Source organism: Crocuta crocuta, unplaced genomic scaffold (genome assembly GCF_008692635.1).
Source record: "Crocuta crocuta isolate KB4526 unplaced genomic scaffold, BGI_CrCroc_1.0 scaffold50, whole genome shotgun sequence".
NCBI lineage: Eukaryota > Metazoa > Chordata > Mammalia > Carnivora > Hyaenidae > Crocuta > Crocuta crocuta.
This window is the reverse complement of record NW_027527428.1, coordinates 5,398,996-5,402,964: the sequence shown is the minus strand read 5'-3', so window position 1 is coordinate 5,402,964 and position 3,969 is coordinate 5,398,996. Positions and strand designations below refer to the sequence as shown.

The 3,969-nt window shown below is 67.5% G+C and overlaps 1 protein-coding gene across 1 annotated transcript in view; it reads right to left on the bottom strand.

The window, feature by feature from the left end:
- Positions 1–2,615: 2,615 nt before the first annotated feature.
- Positions 2,616–3,969, bottom strand: part of ENGASE (endo-beta-N-acetylglucosaminidase) — an 8,324-nt gene continuing 6,970 nt past the window's right edge. The window contains 3 exon segments of the mRNA XM_077756356.1: positions 2,616–3,065; positions 3,180–3,294; positions 3,521–3,629. Coding sequence (XP_077612482.1) covers positions 2,646–3,065; positions 3,180–3,294; positions 3,521–3,629 — 644 coding nt within the window. The 3' untranslated portion in view covers positions 2,616–2,645.

Genomic DNA, 3,969 nt, shown 5'->3' with positions numbered 1-3,969 from the left:
GCCCATTCAAATCAACAGTATTATTATTAAGATTATTAATAAAGATTTCTTTCTTCAAACCAGGACGATGCTTTTTGATGTGGCAGCTCCGGGCAGGGCCCAGAGGGTGGAGGGCCGGGCGGAGCCCCGGGTCGGGTCCCCAGACGGGGAGTCGGACCGCCTTTCTGGGCCAGAGATCCCAGAGCCCCAATCCTGGGGACTCCTCTCCCAACCGGACCCAGAACACGCTGGGGGCGGGGCTGACGCGTAGCCGTGGGGCCTTGCCTTGAGCCCGCTGCAGTGATGCGTGTAAAGTTAGGGGCACATTCAGGGACGGGGGACCACCGCCGTGGGCCCTTGCCAGGGAGCAGAGGCTACTCTGCACAGGCACCCGGCTGGGGCCAGCCAAGTGCAAGCGGGAGAGGGGACAGGGCTGGGGGCGTCGCGGGGGGAGGGCCTCAGATCCCAAGCACGCCCCGGGCTCTGCCGCTGTGAGGGGAAGGGCCCCTGGTCCTGAGCTCCAAGGTGGGTCCCACCCCTGGAAGGCTGGGGTGGGGGTGGGGCAGCTGCCGCCCTCACCCCCTCCCCTGGAAGAGGGGGCATAACCCGGAAGGAAAGCGCAGGTCAGATCAAGAGCTGAGAAGCCTTGGGCGTGGGGGGCTGGGCCAGAGTCCAAAACAAGGCGCACCATCCACACAGCTCACCGACCTGACTTCTTCCTGTTTCACGTCGGATAACTTATCTGAGAGCGATTACGCCCACCACAGGGGCACAGGCTGAAATGCTAACATATCAATGTTCCTGCCCACGAGCCTCTGCTCTCTGCAGGACAGGGACGGAGCTCCCAGGGATCTGGGGGTGCCCGTCCCGCCGCGCGCCGCTACCCCCTCGCTTCTTGCCGCCTGCCCGCCAGCCGGTGAGAAGGCAATGGCCACTATAAATTTTCCCTCCTTCTCTGCATAAGATATTTGGGGGAACCGGCACATAAAAAAAGCAAACAGGCTTCGTGAATGAAGAGGCACAGGGCGTTACAGTGGGCTGCCTGCTCCCGGGCACCCAGCCCCAGGGACCCCCGCCTCGGGGGACGCAGGGAGCAAGGCCAGGAGCCTCCACCCCACCTCCCCGGGCAGCAGTGAAGAGAGGCTCAAAGTGCCGGAGGGAACAGTCCACGATCCCGACAGCAGCTCCAAGCGGCACGCGCTCCGGTCCTTCCCACCAGTCTGCTGAACTGTCCCACTTCACAGGGACACCCAGGGGTCCTGGGTCAGCGGAGGCACCGCCCTGTTCCACGTGAACCCCCCCTCCCCCGCTGGGCAAACCCACGCCCCACCGGGGACTGAGCTGGCTAGGCCGAGTGCAGGTCTCGGGAGAGTGAAACGCTCCTCTGTCTCCCTGGGAAAGGGGCACGTGGGCGCCTGGGAAGGCAGGGAGGGTGGTGACGGAGGCAGACGTCAGCCCTGGAAGGAGACCCCTTTGCTGTCCTGCTGGCCGGGTTTGCCAAGGCCACCAGCTGACCCCTCTCTGAACCCCGGGCTGAGGCGGTGTGGCTGTACTGCCCCCTGGTGGCCTCTCCCCTCCCTACAGCGTAAACCCAAGTCTGTGGAGCCCGGGCTTGGCCTCACTGGAGGCCATCCCTTAGGCGTGACCCCCTGGCTGCGACAGTCTTGGCCCTTAGCACCTCTCATAGCGCGGGGGGGAGGCAGAGAAGTGGGCAAGTAACCCCCATCGTTGGCCCTATGCAGCCCAGGGGTGAGACCCCGAGAATGACCACACTGCGCAGGCCCGAGAGGCTGGGCAACGAGCGGGATCACCCCAGGCCGCGGGGTGGAGAGCCTGCCCCTAGGAAGCCAGCGCAGTGGCCTAGGGCTCAACAGGGGGGCAGTGTGCCTGGAGGACCCAACTCAGCTCCCTCACCCCTCCTCTTCCTCCCCACGCAGAGCCGCTGGCAGACGGAAGGAAGGGGCTAGAGACAGAGGAGGAGGCGAGACAGGACGGGGCGCCAGTGAAGAGCGTCCTCAAAGTGCCTGTGTTAACACTTCTCAGGGGAACTGAGCCCCGCCCACCCTGCAGAGGCCGAGGGCCTCCCCGGGGCCTCTGGCTGCCCAAGGCGCACAGACCCCTCCGTACAAGCTTCACCAGGACCAACAACCCAGGACCCAGGACGGGGAGAGACAGGGCAGGGCTCGGGGCCCGAGATGCCACACGCGGGCCGGTCTGGACTGGGGCAGCCCGCCTGGCCCAGGACTCTCGGTACCCCCGCGCCCCCATCCTCAGCCCTCAGTCCTCACGCTGGGACTGCACCCGGGCTGCTCACAGACCACCTGCCTCCCTCTCTCTCAAGCCCCGTGAGCACAAGCACCTCTCAGCCTGTTAGGAAATCGCCTTCGTGGACCGGATGGGACTAACTCCCCCCAGTTCTGTCCCTTGCACCTGCGAGCTGTATGCTACAGATCGGACGGAACAGAGCCCCTTCACCTCGGGAAATCGTCCACCCGGCAAACGGACCTCTCGGGCTTCCCATTGCCAACGTCCACCTCGCAAGCGCCCCTGGCCGCAGTCGCCCCCTCCCCCCGGGGGGCCTGTGGTCTTGGCGCGCTTCAGCGGGGGCCCCGGCACAGAAGCAGCCGTAGCCTGGAGGCGGGAAGGGTCCGTGCTTTAATGCTCGCTCACGTGTGGGGCCCAGAATAGAGCAGCGCCGCCCTGCCCCACTCGGCCTGCGGCACCAGAAACCCCTCCTTGGGGACGGGCTCCACCAGGAACTCCACACGGCCGTCGGCGCCGGGCCCCGGGGCTGCCACCGCCAGGTCCACCACGCGGTACCGGCTGACGAACGCCTGGCCCAGGAGCGCGGGCTTCTCCAGCCCCAGGGGCCCCCCGGCAGCAGAGCCGGTCGCTCTGCAGCAGTGGGTCCGGAAGCAGCGCACGTGAGACAGGGGGAAGGACCAGCGCAGAGTACAGCTGAGCCGGAGCCGCGCCGGGGGCCCCTCCACCCCCTCCTCGGGGGCGGCCCGCTGCCAGCGCACGTGGGAGACCGCGACGGCCCGCACCCGCGGCAGAGGGCTGAGCAGGCTGTTGGCATCCACCACCTGGCGGGAGGGAGAAGGCTCAGCCCCTGGGGGCCGAGGGTGCCTGCCGCCTCGCGCTCCCACTCGCGGGCACCCTCACCCCTGCGGCCCACGAGCAGGGGGCGCGGGCATCACCTGGAGCTCTCCCAGGCGGCAGACAAAGGTCTCCTGCTCCTGGCCGCCGGGAGGCCGCGAGAAGCCGACCAGGAGGTCCTGCAGGACGCAGCCCTGAAGGTTCACCTCGTAGCAGCTGGAGGGGGCAAGCAGAGGCCGGTCACGAGGAGCCCACCTTGCTCGGCGCCTTCCAGGCTGGCCACTCGGAGGCCCCGAGCCACGTCGGGGAGGGAGACCTGTCCCCCTGCGGCCAGCGGGAAACCCCAGCCGTGAGGCGCGACCAGGACGGTCCCCAGCAGCATCCTGGAACCCTCCGNGTGCCATCCCCTGCTGGAAACGCGACCAGAAGGAAAGGCACTCACCGCTGGACCCAGCCCCCGCTGAGCTGCCGGTCACAGTGGCCCACCCATCTGGCCAGCTTGGTGGGGGGCACCCGGAGGGGGCGGAGGCTGTGCCTTGAGCTCGTTTCTGCTGCGGGAAGAGACCCGGGACCTGAGAATGAGGGGCATCCAAAGGAAACCACATATGGAGGCGTGCACCAAACAGGGGAGCCCTCTGGCCAGAAGGCTCCCTGGTGGCACCAGGTGCCCAGGACCTGCCAAAACGGGCTGAGGGCTCAGGGGAAGAACAGGGTGGAGAGCCCCCACCCCCCAGGCCCCACGGCTGGCAGGCAGCCTGATCCCTAGGTCTCAGTGGGAACAGAGACCCCGTCCCACACGGTGCGCTGTGTCGCCCAGCGGGGGGCTGTGGGCCACAGGCTCTGGCTGACGGGGGACTCTCCCTGTCTGGGTCTGGACCACAGCAGAGGCAG